This window comes from Rousettus aegyptiacus, unplaced genomic scaffold (genome assembly GCF_014176215.1).
Source record: "Rousettus aegyptiacus isolate mRouAeg1 unplaced genomic scaffold, mRouAeg1.p scaffold_m13_p_6, whole genome shotgun sequence".
In the NCBI taxonomy this organism is placed as follows: Eukaryota; Metazoa; Chordata; class Mammalia; order Chiroptera; family Pteropodidae; genus Rousettus; species Rousettus aegyptiacus.
In genome coordinates, this window is record NW_023416309.1 from 13,801,924 (window position 1) to 13,816,889 (window position 14,966).

General features: G+C 33.8%; 1 protein-coding gene and 1 pseudogene across 1 annotated transcript in view; both read left to right on the forward strand.

The window, feature by feature from the left end:
- CFAP70 (cilia and flagella associated protein 70) overlaps positions 1-14,966 on the forward strand; it is a 76,873-nt gene that overhangs the window by 14,210 nt on the left and 47,697 nt on the right. The window contains 5 exon segments of the mRNA XM_016156921.2: positions 4,756-4,854; positions 5,026-5,105; positions 8,660-8,839; positions 11,194-11,376; positions 12,503-12,597. Of these exon segments, the coding sequence (XP_016012407.1) occupies positions 4,756-4,854; positions 5,026-5,105; positions 8,660-8,839; positions 11,194-11,376; positions 12,503-12,597 (637 nt within the window).
- On the forward strand, positions 10,668-10,786 carry LOC118604717 (annotated as a pseudogene).

Consider the following 14,966-nt stretch of genomic DNA (forward strand, 5'->3'; position numbering starts at 1 on the left):
TCTGATGCTTTCTCAGACCGTCTGTGGATATGCATGCTCCATGCTTCTTGCTCTCTCTCGTGGCAGAATTCTTAAACTTGTATGCATGCTATTGACACTGCAAACCACCAGGCTGAGTACTGACAGCCTTCCTTTCATTTTCTCAAGGGCTGTGCTAAAGTTCAAGTTTGTGGTCTCTCCCTGGGCCACACATGCAGGCCAACTTTTAACATGTACTCACTAACCATCTGCCACAGCTCACTCTTGCAACTGCTGTCAAGAGAACTCACAGGGAGCTAGCCACTGAATGGGTGTGTGTGTGGGTGAGGCATGTGGAATGCTGGAGGTGCCCATGGACTAGTTTGGGGGAATCCAAAGGTAAGGTATCCCCTACAGCTGATGGATGGGCTTCCTGATAGAGCCTGTGATGCAATTTGTAGGATTCATATCCTTTTAATGTCATCTGAGAATCCTATCTGACAGTCTTCCAGATTCTCTCCCCTACCCTTCCAACCCCAGTCATGCAGCTCTTGATTCAGCAGTCTGAATAAGGTGAGAGAGAAGTTGGCTGGGGTGGCAGCACCCTGCACAGATGGGGAAATGGGTGCTCATTCGCACACTCTCACCTTCCCCCATGGAAGAAATCATGAGTCAAGAAGATCTCTCTTGGCCTTGAGTGATGGGTGATGCAAGTTAAGACAAATTGTTATTCTTACCTCTCCAATGCATGCAGACTCACTTTTTTTGCTCCTGATGTGCTAGTACTTCTGTGCTGGAAACCGGTACTTCCACAAAGGCTCTCGTCTATGGGTGATTGTCTAAGACAGTGTTTTACAGGGGCTTCTGGACTGCAGGTGAGAGTGGCTGGAGCTGGTTCATGAGCCACTGCAGGGTTCATAGCTGTGAAACTAAGTCTTTATGCCTATTAATCACCTGACACATGGGTGTGTGATACTCTTCTGGGTCCTTTGGCTTATGGTGTTGGATCTCAGAGCTCCTACAAAGGATCTGTTGTCTGTAGATGGATGCCAAATTGTTTTTGTTGAGGGGGGAAACCATGAGGTATGTCTCATTCAACATTTTTGCTGATGTCACTCCTCTCACTTTCTCAAGATCTCAGTAAAGGTAAATACATAGGCAATTATAAAATCTAGTATTGTAACAGTGGTTTATAAGTACAATTTTTGTTTTGTACATGATTTAAGTGACTAATACATTTAAAGAAAAAAGCTTTATTAGTGTAAACAGTAGTATTACTGTAATTTTGCTTTGTAACTCCAAATCTTATTTTCTACATAATTTAAGAGACTGATGCATTTAAAAGAATTATTAGTTTATGTTTTGGGGTCCACAGTATGTAAAGATATAACTTTGTGACATAAATAACTTGAAAGGGGTGGGATGGAGGTATAAAAGAGCAGAGTTTTTGTATTTTATTGACATTAAGCTGCTATAAATTCAAATTAGAGTGTTATAACTTTAGGATGGTAAATGTAATCACCATGGTAACCACAAAGAAAATAGCTATAGAATATACAGAAAAGAAAATGAGAAAGGAATTTGAACATGTCACTTAAAAAAAAAAAACAACCAAACACAAAAGAAGACAGTAATGCAGGAAATGAGGGGCAAAAAACTATAAAGCATATATTAAATAAATTTGTTTTATTTTTGCATTATTACGCAATGACAGTAATTTAAGTGTAAGTTTATTAAACTGTCCAATGAGAAGACAGAGATTGGTAAAATGGGTAAAAACACAGGATCCAACTATATGCTGTCTAGAAGAGACTCACTTTAGATCCAAAGACACAAATATGTTGAAAGTGAAAAGATGGAAAAAGGTATTTCAGGCAAATCTTTTTTTAATGTATAATATCTTATTTTAACTCATAATTTTTTTGATCTAAAGTCCATTTTGTCTATCAGTGTCATACATCAAATCAACAGAATGAAGAAAAAGACCCTACATGTTCATCTTACTTGATATATATATCTTGATATATATATATATATATATATATATATATAAACTTGATATATAAACTTGATATGTATATATAAACTTGTTTGACAAAATTCAGCAGCCCTTTGTGGGGGGAAAAAAAAACACTCAAAAAACTAGAACTGGAGGAAAGCTACCACAACATGATAAAAGCCATAGATGAGAAACCTACAGTGAATATAAGACTGAAAAGACATTTTCTCTAAGATCAAGGACAAGGCAAGGATTTCTGTTTTACCAGTTCTTTTCAACATAATACTACAAGTTCCAGCCAGAGCAGTTAGGCAAGTAAAAGAAAGGCATTCAAATCAGAAAGGAAGCAAAATCATCTTCTGCAGGTTACATGGTTTTACATGTAGAATACCTTAAAGAGTCCACAAGAGAAAAACTGTTAGAATAAATGAATTCAGTCAAGTAGCAGGATGCAAATTCGATGTACAAAAATCAGTTGCATTTCTATGTACTAACAATGAACAATCTGAAAAATAAATTACACATTAATTTCAGTTACAATTGCATCAAAAGGAATAAAATATTTAGGAATTAACTTAAGTATTGAAAGATTTGTGCAATGAAAAAAATGAAAGACTTGTACAATAAAAACTAGAAAACATTGCTGAAAGAAATTAAGACACAAATAAATGGAAACATGCTCCGTATTCATGGGTTGGAAGACTTAATATTAAAATATAAGTATTACCTAAAGAAATATACAGATTCAATGCAGTCCCTATCAAAATGTCAATTTTTTTTTTTTACAGAAGTTGAAAAAGCCATTCTAAAATTCATATGGAATCTCAAGAGACCCCAAATAATCAAAAAAATCTTGAAAAAGTTGGAGGTCTCACACTTCTTGATTTAAAACATACTATAAATCTACAGTAATCAAAACAGTGTGGTATTGGTATAAAGAGAGACGTATAAAACAATGAAAGAGAATGGCCCAGAAATAAACCCTCACATATATGATCAAATGATTTTTGACAAGAGTGCCAAGACCGTTCAGTGGGGGAAAGGACAGTTTTTTCAATAAATGGTGCTAGGAAAACTGGACATCCACATGCAAAAGGATGAAGTTGGACCCTCATTTAAGACTATATTTTTAAAATTAACTAAAAATGGATCAAATACCTAAATGTGAGACCTAAAACAATAAATCTCTTAAAGTACAGGACAAATTTTCATGACATCTGATCTGGCAATCATTTCTTGGATATGATACCAAAGGCACAGGATAACAAAAGAAAAAATAGAGAAATCAAACTTACTGAAAATAAAAAATAAAATTATGCATTAAAAGACACTATTCATGGAGTAAAACCCCACAGGAGAAAATATTTGTCAGTTATCTAAGAAGGGATTAATATCCAAAATATGTAGAGAAATCCTAAAACTCAATAACAACAACAACATAAAACAAACAGCCTGATTTAAAAATGAGCAAATAAGTTGAATAGATATTTCTCCAAAGATCTACAAATAGTTGATAGGCACATGAAAAAATGTTCGACATCACTAATTGCTAGGAAATTGCAAACCCGCACTATAGTGAGATACTACCTCATACCCATTAGGATGGTTTAAAAAAAATAAAAACAGGTAAGGATGTGGACAAATTGGAACCCTGTGCATTTTTGGTGAGACTATCAAACAGCACAGTCACTATGGAAACTGGTAGTTCTTCAAAAAATGAAAAGTAGAATTACCATATGATCTGGCAATTCCACTTCTGGGAATAAATCCAAAAGAATTGATAGCAGTTCTCTGAGAGATATTTGTACACTCATGTTCATAGCAGCATTATTCACAAAAGGTAAAACATAGAAGCAACGTATGTGGTCCTCACTGGATGAATAGATAGGCAAAATGTGATATGTATGTACAATGGAATATTATTAAACCTTGAAAAGGAAAATTCTGAAATATGCTACAGCATGGATTAACTTTGAGGACATTATGTTAAGTGATATAAGCCAGTCACAAAAAGACAAATACTTTGTGATTCCACATATATAAGATACCTAGTATAGGAAAATATATAGGGACAGAAAGTATTATTCTCATGGTTGCCAGGAGGAGGGGAGAATGGGGAGTTACTGTTAGTGGGTATAGAGTTTTAATTTTAGAAGATGAAAAGAGTTATGGAGATGGATGGTGGTGATATATACTTAATATCTCTGGGCTATACACATAAAAATGGTTAGGATGCTAAGTTTTATGTAATGTGTATTTTGCCACAATTTAAAAAAGACATAAAGAACATTCTGCTATTACTTTTGAAAACTTAGGTCAAATGGAAAATTTTTTAGAAATATAAAAATAGGAAAAATCTAAAGAAAGGGAAGGGGAACCTGTAGAGTAAAAGAGACTTAAGAGATATCAACTAATCACTACCCGTGGACCTTATTTGGGTCCTGGTACAAACAAACTGTAAAGAAAATGCTATGGAGCAACATGAGGTAGAATAAAAGGAAAGGCATATCATGCTCAGCATCATAAAGATGTCATTTTACCTAAATTTATCTGTAAGTTTAATGTGATCTCTATAAATCTGCCAACATTATTATTATTATTATTATTACAGAAAATGTCACTGAGTTAGTCCACCAGAAGTATTTTCCACCAGAAATCACCATATAATGGTGCATTCTTGGGTTTCAAGTTCATTTCTCTTAATTTAAATTTCTTTGATAATGCTTTGCTTGTTGCACTTTGGTTATCTGATAGATGAGCTAGACATGTTCTCATTTTCTTTGTTTTGATTTTTCTAGTAACTATGACTGAAGTTTTACCAAAGGAAAAGAAACAGAAAGATGAGAAGACCTTAATTCTTGGTCAAGCTGTGGTGGACCTTCTTCCTTTATTGGAAGGTCAGATGTGTGATTCACACAAAAGCAGATATAATAAAGCTCATAAAATTTAACGACAGCGAAATGAAAAAATCAGCCTCATTGAACTTGAGAGATTTGATGAAAAGATGAACACATTTATCTTTGCCTAACTCTTCCTTTTTTTGACTTGACTTGGCCTTCTTTTTGCAGGAGAGATTTCATTTGAAACGATGGCGCCACTGCACCCTGTGCCAGGTTCACCGTTAGAGCCTGTTCGAGCAGGTGTTAAGGTAATCAGGATTTTAACTCACAACATTTTCACTTGCTATTCATTGTAACAAGTCTGTCTGGTATCAAAATTCAATTTGGTTGAGTCCAATTTATCAGTCACCTTCTTTTTACAGGTACATATAAGTGCAAGGTTCTGGGAAACAAATATAAATAAGGAAGTCTTACCTTAGGAGTCCATGGTCTATATATTATGGATTTTAACCCAGTGTGATTAAATGATGGGGCAGGGCACATGGGCACAGAGTAGGTATTGGTTACTTTGCCCAGGGGTAGAAGTAGGGAAGGCTTAAAACCATGGAAATGCCTCTTGAACTATGTCCTGATGGATTAAATTAAATAGTATATGAATGCACCTAACACACTTTCTGGCATGGTAGCCTGCTTCTGGTTATTGGAGGAGAAGACGCATGAATTGGTAGGCTGTGTCACTGATTTGTCTTCTGGACTGTTTCCCATTCCTCCTGGGGATCATTAGCTTCTTGGGACATTGTTTGCCATTCTGGTACAAGTGCACTCACTCTCAGCAGATACCATAGCCACCTTCTGTTTTGCACAAATAAAGGAAAGAGGAGGGACCAACGGACTCAACTGTTTTAATGCAGTTCCTAATTAATCATCACTGCAGGCCCCTTTCTGATTTTTGTTGATTTTGACCTTGGCGCTACCACAATCCACTCCTGCATCTGCTGTCGTCCTCTTCTCTTATTTTACAATGTGGTTGGTTTCTTCTGGCTTAGTTCTTTTGTAGATCTAATTTTTTTTCTATCTTTCAAGGGTTCCTGAAAATGTATAGTTTACTGATGGCATTTCTTGTTTTCCAGGATTATTACAGCATTATCCTTTAATTGGACATAAAGATAACATTTAATATCTTTTTGTCATTCCATGTTATTTGTACTGGAAAGAGGTATATATTTGAGCTCAGTCTGCTTTCCTTGTTTCAGTCTCACAGCTTATATACTGTTGATTTTCCCTTAGATATTGTAGAAGAAAAGTCAGTCAAATAGATTATCAGTTCCCATGATCTTTGCTCATAATATTCCTGTATTTACTTGTTTCACACACTCAAGGAACAGCATATGACAGCTAATTTCATTTGTTTGAGAATTCTCACTAATTTTATATTTAAGCATCAACAATGCTCATTCTCAAGACTCAGACTAAAATGATATAAATTGTACTTGGAAAGGAGGTTCCAGTTCATCGTCCAGTATTCCCTGTCTCGACATGAGTTAGAAATCTCAGGGACATTTATTTACCTTCTCCGAGACATTGACCAGAGGTGTCACATTCTTTATTTCCTCCTTCTTAAAAGCTTTCTTCCCTTTGCTGTTCTGATTTTCTACTTGTCGACTGTACCTTCTCAATGTCTTGCACCAAATATCTCCTCTGCCTGTCCCTTAAGTGTGAAAGTTCTATTCTTGGCCACCTTCTTTTCCTAGTCTGTGTTCGCATTCCTGGTTGGATGAGAGGGAGGTTGATCATCCATGAATTTAAAGTCACCACTATTGAAGACTTCTAATTCAACAGCTCCAGCCCAGACAGACACCTTTCCTTAATTTCAGAATGTCAGCCTTTACAACCACCTACTGAATTTCTCTGTAATGATATCCCATAGGTGCCTAAAATTCAACATTCCAAAACCAAACTCAGTATCCTCCCTCAAATTTACTCTTTCTTTTAATCTTAGTTATTTTGACTAGCAGCATCACCCATTTGTGAAATCACAGCACATACAAAGAACCTACATTACATCTGTGACTCTTCTGCTCAGACCCTAACTACAATCAATTCCAAAATCTGCCTTTCATCAAATTCAGCCTTTTCTGCCTCCTAAGTACCTTTGAACTCTCTCTTCATAGCTTTATTTCTATGCTTTATTGCCTTATAATTTTCTCACCTGGTACATTACAAGTAGACTTATAATTGCCTTTCCTCCATCCAGTTCATACTTCCCACTGCTTATAGAGTGACTTTAAAGTGAATATGATCACATCTCTTCCCTTGCTTGCTTCTGTGTGGTTCATATATTCACCTACTGCTTACATGCTAAGGTCCAATTTTCCTAGCAGGCATGCAACAACCTTTATGCTAGGAGCCTGTCACTAGTTCAATCTCATATCTCAGCACTTTCCTCCTTTGCTTTATGTTCTTAAAGTTCTGAACTATTTACTTACACGTGAACTGAATACACCACACTGTTTCAGTGCCCTTTTACATAAAACTCTTCCTTTTGTCCAAAATTATTTTCTCTTTTCTTCCAGTGCTTATCCAGATTCTAAACTTCTATTCATCTCGTAAAGTTAATTCAGATGTCACTATCTCTTACTCCTCTCCACACCAATAATTAATTATCCACTTCCTCCTTGGTGTTCCTTGACTAGTGCATTTTGTACAGGTCTCTTTTATAACATTTATCATAAGTCATGGGATTATAACATGAATTCCATGCTGAAAGAGGCCATGTCTTCTTCATCTTTATATTCTTAGTGCTATTGAAAAGTGCCTGGCATATAATCACACATTTTAAACCTACTTTTTATTGTATCCTCTATAAAAATATCAGATATGTATACATATATGGCTATATAGATAGGTATATAGATATGTATTTGAAAAAAATATTTCTTATTAAAAAACACTACATTTGCCAAATCAGAATTTCCGTTGGAGAAATAACTTGGGAGTTTTCCATTAGTAGGATACTTAATTCTTTAAAAACAATATTAATTATTCTTATTAATGTTGATTCTTTGTTGTTATTTATTGGAGTAACATTGGTTGATGCAATTACATAATTTCAGGTGTACATTATAATTTGACATCTATATATTCTATTGTGTGTTTACCACCCAAACTCATTTCCTTCAGCTACCATATATTTGATCCTCTTCACCCTCCCCCATCCCCCTATATTTGACCTCCTTAATGTTAAGAAATAGAATGAAATGAACACATTCTTGTTTCCTCTGTAATTAAAAAAAAAAAAAAACACTAGCTGTCTTGACTGCCTTACTTGGATATGTTACTACATCAAATCTTTGTCAGCCCTTCTAAAAAATGCATTCCTGGAGCTTACTCATGCTGCCAAAAACTTTTCATATTTGAGAAATAGAAATATATTAAATAATCTGATTTTCAAATATTTCAAATATTTAATAAAAACCTAATTTTTTAAGAAAGCACTATATTTAAATTATAAATTAATTATAAAATATAGACTAGCATAAAAGCACCTCAATCTCGCTCATGTGCAACCACTATTAACATTTCAGTACAGAACCTTTCAATACTCTTCTATATGTATTTATATACATACTTGACCTCAGTGTGGTATAGGGGAAGGGCTCTAGCTTAGGGATAAGTTCTCTTTTTGGCTCTATCTTTAACTCATGGGACCTAGAAAAAGTTATATGAATACTTCGTATAGAAATAAATGACCTTTCTACCTTGCACAGTGATATGACATTCACATAAAATTCAAATGATATTTAAATGAAAAAAAAAGGTGTCTGGTATTGTCAAAATGTTGCATAATTTTATTCTTTTCCAGCAGTGCAGTCTTGAAGTTAAAGTATCTGTGGCAGAGCCCTTATTGACCACAGCCCAGATCTTAGGAGGCAGTTTATTGAAGGTCACATTGGAAGCTGCCTACTCTGTGCCTGAATCCTTTATGCCAGTAGGGCCCCTGCAGAACTACATGGTTGGTCTGCAAGTTCCATCAATTGGAGAGGTAAAGCCCTACAGCCAGATATTTATATAGATTTAATGTGAGCATCTCTTCCTCACTTGCTAAGATTTCATTCAAAGCAAGCTCTGTTAATGACTCAGATTTATTTTAGGCTTTAAAAAATAAAGTTTACTTACGTTTTATAAATAGATGTTTATATTTATAGTTTATGTATTATAGATTACATAAAATTTATATCAGTGAATATATATTTATGGTGGAAAACATGTAAAACATTTTAAAATGAACAATGTTGAATGTATTTCTACAAAGATTATGCATGTTTTATGCATTTTGTATAATGCACTTTATTATACAAAACTTTCTCTTAATTCCAGATTATTTTCCTTGTCCAAATTTCTATAGAATGATTGTGTATTGTTTTTTTTTTTTTGAGGCTCTTGGTAAAGATTTCCAGATTGCTTGCTAAAAGAGTGTAATTAGTTAATACTTCTACTTGTTTTATTGCCATTTTACATTTTCAGTGTAGAACTCTCCAATTCCTCTTCACTATCTTACATTCCCAACAGCAGTGTACAAGGTTTTTAATTTCTCCACATCCTTGTAAATACGCGTTATTTTCTGGGGTTTTTTTTTTTTTGATAATATTCCAATAGGTGTGAAGTGGCATCTTCTTGTGGTTTTGTTTTTTCCCTGATGACTAATGTCATTGAGCATCTTTTCATGTGCTTATTGACCATTTGTATGTTTTCTTTGGAGAAATGTCTATCCTAGTCCTTTGCCCATTTTTGAATCAAGTGTTGTTGTTGTTGATGAGTTTTAGGAGTTCTCTATATTTTAGCTATTAATCCCTTATTGGATGTGTGATTTGCAAGTGTTTTCTCCTATTCTATGGATTGCCTTTTTATTCTGTTGCTAGTATCTTTTGATGCACAGAAGTTTTTAATTTTTGATGAAGTTCAATTCGTCCGTGTTTTCTTGTTCATAACCAAGAAATCATTGCTAAACCCAATGGCATGAGGCTTTTCCCCTATGTCCTTTTATATTTATAGTTTAGTTCTTAGGTTTAGGTCTTTGATCCATTTTGAGTTAATTTTTGTATACAGTGTTAGGTAAGGATCTAACTACTACACTCTTTTGCATGTGGATAACTGGTTTTTCTAGCACTATTTGTTAAGACTGTTCTGTCCCAATTAAATAGTGTTGACACCTTTAATTTTGACAATTTTTGCTAATATCTTTGTTGTTTATGGAAGAACAGATTTTCAGATGTCCTTATTGTGCCATCCCAGAAATGCCACTTCTTTGGAAAAGTTTTAAAACTTTACACATAGAACTAGAATAGTTGAGTTATATGGTATGCCAATTTTAAATTTTACTAGAGACTACAAAATCACTTTCGATATTTGTACCAATTTACACTTCCATCGGCTATGTAGAAGAATACCATTTCCTTCATAATATTAACAACACTTGATATTTTTAGACTCTTGCCAATCTGTGGTTTAAAATGTTATCTCATTGTTTTAATGTGCATTTCATGTATTATTAATAACTAGTATGTTTTTATTTAAATGTTAGATTTTCTAATTTCCCTGCCTATAAATTTCCTATTTATATCTTTACTAATTTTTTATTGCAAGTGTATTTTAGATAAATTATAGATATGAAAAGCCTATATTTTTAGGCCTTTGTCAAATTTAAGTTTGTTTTTTAAAAGATAGTTTTTAAAAAGTTACATTATGACCCTCATGTGCATATAAAATGACAAAAAGGGTTGAAACCAGTTCATAGGAAAATCTAAAGAAATGATCCATCTGTAAGCAATCAGGGATGTTGAAATGAATTTGCTAATAATTCAGAACTTGTCATTTACAGCCATGTCACCCTGAACAAGCCCAATCCCATCTGATCTCAGAAGCTAAGCAGAGTTGAGTCTGGTTAGTACTTGGATGGGAGACCACCTAGAAAGACCAGGTGCTGTAGGTGTAAAAAATAAAAAATAAGGGATCATACACTGACAAGATCCTTGCAATCTGTGAGATCAACCAAGAGTTGTCTCGCCTAAAAAAAAAAACAAACAAGAAAAACAAAATAAAACAAAAAACTTGTCATCAGTCACAGGGCAATAATCAGTTAATCTCCACTGGACAAAGTACATTTGCAAATTTGTGGACAAGAATAATTTGCATTGTTATCTATTTCCTATAAATCACAAAATTATAAAACAACACAAAGACAATGAAGGGCACAGGCTCCTCTACAGAATCAAATAATTGCAGAAGGATCTGTTAGATAATTCTCAGCATTCTACTGAAAAGACACTTCAGTAATCTTTTTTGCCTATCTCAAATTCTTTTACAAAATTTCCTACAATATGATATTTATTTCTGCAGAAAGATTATCCCATTTTATTCAAGAATGGAACTCTGAAGCTTGGAGGGGAAAGAGAACCTGTTCCCCGGCCCAAAAAATGGCCTATTGCTAACATTCTGGCTCCAGGAGCTAATAACATTCCTGATGCATTCATTGTTGGTGGGCCCTATGAAGAAGAAGATGGAGAACTCAACCATCCTGAGGTGAGAGTTATGCCATTTTTTGTGATAAACTCAGTGTGGTGACATAAGATAAAATTTTTGTGAATCACTGTAATTTATATATATTATTACCTATTAAAATAAAATAATTAAATTTCCAAAGAAAAGTTACCTAATTCTGATTGAAAGGCTTCCTCACTTCTTAAGTCCAGCAAATGAAATAATTAATTTAATTCAAATTTACTATTTATTTTATTTTAAATTTATTTATTTTTGAGTAGGTAATAACACAGTCACAGGTCAAACTAAGAATTGAGAGATATTCAGTTAAAGTCTTCCTTCTACTTTACGTCTCTTCCTCCTAATTCCTTACAACATCATCACCCTAGTAGCTACCTTTGTATTATTTCTTGTAGTTTCAGTAAAATCATTTGTAAGATGGGGATGGTTAAATTATTTTCAGTATCTGATACTAAATATTAAAAGTAGTAGAGATAAAGCTAAAATTTTTGAAAAACTTGTGCAATGTCTTTTCTCATCATTGTGCTTAGTGAAAATTGTTCTTAGATTTATATTTTCATTCAGATCAGATATTTTATTTTAGATATTTAGATTTTATGTTTAGTTTAAATCATTAGTTCTCAGCCCTGGTTGCTCATTAGAATCACCTGGAAGGCTTTTAAAAACACTAACAATGGGCCAAACCCTAACCCAGATCAATGACATAAGAATTTATTTTTAAAATGCACCAATATTCAGGTGTTGATTATTTTTTCAGAAGCTCCCAAATCAATGACATAAGAATTTATTTTTAAAATGCACCAATATTCAGGTGTTTATTATTTTTTCAGAAGCTCCCAAATAATTCTAATATGCATCTAGGGTTGAGAATAACTGATTGAGGTTATGTGAGTGAATATTTGGCAGTTAGTACTGGATCGATGTAAGGATAATATAAGTAATTTATCTTACGTACTTTATTAATAAAAAAGCACCCTAAAATTTACGATGGTGGTAGTATTTACAGTAGTAGTTATACTTATGGTAGTAATAGTAGAAATAATAAAAGTATTGTGATTAAATTCATTAAATGAATGCCTCACAGATTGAGCTGGATGAAGCCAGGTCACACCAAGAGAATAAAAGTTTCTATCTTATTATTTTACAGGATAGGGAATTTAGGAACCAATCAGAGTGCATAAAGAAAAGGATTATTTGGGACTTGGAAAGTCGCTGCTATCTTGATCCTACTGCAGTGGTGAGGTAGGAAGACAAAAGGAATATGTCTAAATAACAAAGACTGTAAGCTGAGAAAAATGTTACTTTTTAAAATTTTATCTATATTTGAGTTAAGGTAACCTGACAATCTCTTTCACCACATTCGTTAATAACAGAGGCTCCTAGTGATGGTGAATTAACCAAGGCAGGTTCTTATTTTTCTTTCATATAAAAGAAGTCCAGAGCTGGTATGTATTGTGGCTTCTCAGTGTTATTAGGTATCTGGGCTCAGTCTTGCTTTTTGCTCTGCCTTTTTTAACATGTGCCCTCTATTCATAAGGTTGTCTCACAGTCCAAAATGGCTGTTGGAGCTCCAGGCTGCACATTCACATTCCTGGCAGAAAGTTGGAAAAGGGGAGTGTTCTAGGTAAAAAAGTAAACATGCTGGTTGGCTTAGCCCCTCCTATAGAACCTTCCTGGAATCTGACAACTTCTGTTTATATCTCATTGGTCACCTCTAGAGGCAGAAGAAGCTAGGAAATAGTGTTTTTGTTAGACACCTTGTCCCCCAGATTAAATCAGGATTTAGATAGTAAAGAAGAACAGAACACTTAATATTGTATGGATAACTACGAGTCTCTGTCACAGTGACCTGGTGATTTCGGAGAGATGAGAAATATAGGCTTATCAATAAAAGTATAATTTGGATGAACTACTTTTTTTTTTTCAATTAGCAGACTATTTTTTTAGAATAGTTTTAGAATTTTCAAAAAATGGAGCAGGTGTTTCAGAGAATTCTTATATATCTCTGGTCCCCCACTTGATCGTGGTGTATAATATAAATATACATCATTGAATTTGATTTACTGTTTTTTTTTATAAAGGATACATTGTTACTATTACTTTGGATAAATAGTAATCGATTTGATCAATTAAAAATAAGAAAAATTTAAAAATTTTTCACTTTATTTTGTTCTGATTCTCTTCCTTTCTTCATGTAGATTCAGGTTTCTGACCCATACAATTTTTCTTTTCTCTGAAGACTTTTAGCATTTTTTGTAGGGCTGGTCTACTGGCCACAAATTCCCTCCATTTTTGTTTGAGAAAATCTTTATTTTTCCTTCACTTTTGAAAAATAATTCCACCAGTTACAGGATTCTAGATTGGTGGTTTGTTTCTTTCAAAACTTTAAATATTTCACTTAACTCTCTTCCTGCTTACATGGTTTCTGATGAGAAGTCCAATGTAATTCGTATTCTTGTTCCTCTGTAGAAAAGGTATGTTTTCCTTTGGCTTCTTTCAAGATTTTGATTTCTTCTTCGGTTTCCTGAAGTTTGAATATGATATACCTGGGTGTAGATTTTTTAGTATTTATCATTCTTGGCATTCTCCAAGCTTCCTGGATCTATGGTTTGGTGTCTGCCATTAATTTCATAAAATTCTCAGTCATTGTAACTTCAATTATTTCTTTTGTTCCTTTCTCACTTTTTTCTCTTTCCAGTATCCCTGTTACATCTTTTGTAATTATCTCATAATTCTTGAATTTCTGTTATGATTTTCATATTTTCCCCCTTTCCATTTCAGTTTGGAAAGTTTTTATTGACATATCTTCAAGCTCACGGATTCTTTTCTCAGCCATGTCTAGTCTACTGATAAGCCCATCAAATGAATTCTTCATTTTTATTGCAGTATTCTTGATGTCTGGTATTTTCTTTTGATTCCTTGAGTTTCTGCCTCCTGCTTACATGACCCACCTATTCTTTTTAAATTAAATTTATTGGGATGACATTGGTTAATTACCCCTGTATTCTTGCATGTTGTCTGCTTTTTCCATTAGAGACTTTGACATATTAATCATCAATATTTTAAATTCCCTTTCTGATCATTTCAAGATCTGTGTCATACCTAAGTCTAGTTCTTATGCTAGCTTTATCTCTTCAGACAGTATATATCTTGTCTTTAGCGTTCCTTGTCATTTTTTATTTGATTTATTTTTTGACATTTATGAACATGAAAAAGTATTTAATGACAATACTCTTGCCCTTGTAATTTTTTGTAGAAAGCTGGATATTGTGTACTGAGTAATAAGAAACAAGATAATTAGGTTTTTTAGTGTGAGGGTGTATATTTATCTGGCTAGGAGCTGGGCTGTGTTTAATGTTTGCAGTAGCTGTAGCTATAGGTGTTGAAACCTTTGATTTCCTTTTTCTTTTTTTCTTTTTTTGCTCCTCCCCTCTTCTCTTTGGGTTTGCCTAAGAACTTTCTTAAATAGGGTCTGTGTTTTGCAGTTTCTCAGTTGTAATCCACTGTTATACTAGACTCTATTTATGGCGAGGGAAAGTCTTCTTTAATCCTGTGATTAAATCTCAGTATTTTAATGGATTTGAGTCCCTGGGCTGTGACCTTCAGAAGTG